Raw genomic sequence first — 2,442 nt, 5'->3', positions numbered from 1 at the left:
TTTTTTTTTAGGCAAGAAGTGCTCAGGACATCAGGGGACACCTCAATAGCACACCTGTCATGGAACCCACAGAGCTATTTGATATGACTGCTGATGCCAGCTGCCCTATTACAGGGCAGCCCTCTCCTTCTTTCCCAAACTGCGATGTCCACAGAGTTACCAGTGACCTGCCCACCTTTCAAAGAGATGTAATACTGCCCTTTCAGAAATATTCAAATCCAAGCATTTATTTCCCTGGGCCACCTTGGGGCTATGAATTGGTAAGTCCTGGGGTTGCAGGTTCGAGTCCATATCCCACCCTGCATAAGGATTCCTCCATGGTCCCTGATGACCCAGATTGGATTCATCTAAACTCACTACAATATAATGTCAGTTCATATGGCAGCTATGAGAGAACCTTGGATTGCACAACTAGATATGGCTGGAAACCAACACACGGGAAACCCGGCCTTGAGAAGGCTGACTGTGGTCAATGCCAGGCTGTGCCCACATCGCCATATTACAACCTAGAGCTGCCCTGCAGGTACCTGCCAGTGCCACCAGCAGGTACCCAGGCCCTGCAGACAGTGATCACCACCACAGTGGCTTATCAGGCTTACCAACACCCTGCTCTGAAACACAGTGACAGCGTTCAGGAGGTTAGCAGCCTTGCCAGCCTCACCTACGCTTCTGAAAACCTCCCAATGCCCGTCTATCCGCAAGCCTTAGACTCTCAAGAGGGAGTCATCCAGGCAGCCTCTCCTTCAGGGAGAGCCCCTGTGAAAGTCCATGGAGACTGCCAGGCTGCCAGACCCACTCTGGCTTTTCCTCAAGAAACAGATCCCTCCAGGACAGATGGAGCAGACGCATGGGATGTGTGTCTGTTTGGGGTGGGCTCTGGGATGGATTACTTGGATAGAGCAGGGCAGCCCTTTAGCTTTGACAATGAGGACTTTTAGGAGGGTTTCAGGATACACATACCATGACAATGAAGTACATGCAAGAAAACGCATGCCGAGGGGCAATTACCAATTGCTTAGGTGTCTCACTCACACATGAGACCAGAGTGAGTGTAAAGGCGTGCTGGGAAATTACAAGTTGGGATTAATAGGTGCTGGAAGTTTGCACAGCATTTTGAAATCTACCACACCACATAGGCTATTAGGAGTGTGAGCATGAACAAATAAACAAACTAGAGGGACCTGCAGTGCTGTGGCATCCTTAGCTTACTGGCTAGGGATCCTATTCTCCCTATTAACCTTTGCCTTTTAGACTTTTAGGGAACCTCACACAGCCATGAACAGCATCAAGAAGCTATTTAAGTAGCATCAGTGTGGAAACCTGGAGAAAAACGTATGAAATGTAGCAAGTGTTTTATTGCCCAGCAAGCTTTTCCACACGTCAGCTGCAAACTCTGTAAACCAAGAGGAACCCTCTATAATTTGGAGTGCTATGACATCGGTGAACTGAAGCTTCCTGGAGGGGGCGGGGCAAGCCCTACCTGTGTTAAAGATTCCACAATGTTGACTGACTGACTGTGCTGTTGAGAGCTGGAATGCTGCGGGTCTGAGGCCAGATCTGTGAGTTTAACCCCTGAGTAGCTGTGTATCACCTATTAAGTGAATCCCTTTGTGATGTACAAACCCCAAGTTTCCACTTCCCCCAAGGCTAAAAATGTCATCAAGTAGCATCTTAGGCCCATAAAAATCCTTTTCTGCCTTACTATATATAACCTGCCTACCTGTTATTTCCACAAATGAATTTTTCAAGTACCTTCATTTACAAGTTCCTTTGTTACTCAATGAAACTGCTCCCGCCATGCTTGAACATGTTATTGGGGGCAACCCGAATCCATGTGACCTACTTCGTGATCGCCTAATGTTTGGCTCCATAATAAATTACCTTTTCTCTCCTTTGAGATAAGAGCTGTGGTTTTGTGTCAACATACTTCAGTCAGTAATCCCAGCACTCTGAAGGCTGAGACAGGAGGATGAGCCTATGGCACTTACTGTAGATGGCTTTTCAAATATCAATTTCTATCAGACAGTTTCTGTGTTTCATGAGTCACTGAGGACAGAAGTTCAGGCCTATAACTTGCTGGTAAGACACAACTCAGTATTTGAACACTTAGACACAAGCCAACTAGCCTAGCCTTGCTGGTTTCTATGCTGGCAAAACTGAACTTAATCTATTTTAATAAAAAAGAATTGATGCTGTTCTATGGAAGTTAATCTATGGAGGAGTTTTTGTTTACTAACAAGCTAGTGGGTTTGGTAGTTCTCTTCCTCTGCAGCTGGTTATTCAGTGGCTGACCAACAGCTATGGCTGGGACACCCTGGAGATCCGGTTCTCTGAGGAGGACAAGTTGCCTTGAGTCTGTGAAATGTTACCCCAGGCATTCACTGAACCAAGGCAGTAGCAAGTGACGACAGAACAGTCAATGTTTCCAGTGACCTGTGTCAG

The 2,442-nt window shown here is 46.7% G+C and overlaps 1 protein-coding gene across 1 annotated transcript in view; it reads left to right on the top strand.

Moving 5' to 3' along the window:
* Positions 1–2,203, top strand: part of Gcm2 (glial cells missing transcription factor 2) — a 9,721-nt gene extending 7,518 nt beyond the window's left edge. Inside the window, exon 6 of the mRNA XM_031358992.1 lies at positions 12–2,203. Coding sequence (XP_031214852.1) covers positions 12–938 — 927 coding nt within the window. The 3' untranslated portion in view covers positions 939–2,203. The remainder of the gene's footprint in view (positions 1–11) is intronic.
* Positions 2,204–2,442: the final 239 nt, after the last annotated feature.

This window comes from Mastomys coucha, unplaced genomic scaffold, assembly GCF_008632895.1.
Source record: "Mastomys coucha isolate ucsf_1 unplaced genomic scaffold, UCSF_Mcou_1 pScaffold7, whole genome shotgun sequence".
NCBI classification, from domain to species: Eukaryota; Metazoa; Chordata; class Mammalia; order Rodentia; family Muridae; genus Mastomys; species Mastomys coucha.
Note: the sequence above shows the minus strand (reverse complement) of the source record. Positions and strands in the feature narration are given on the sequence as shown.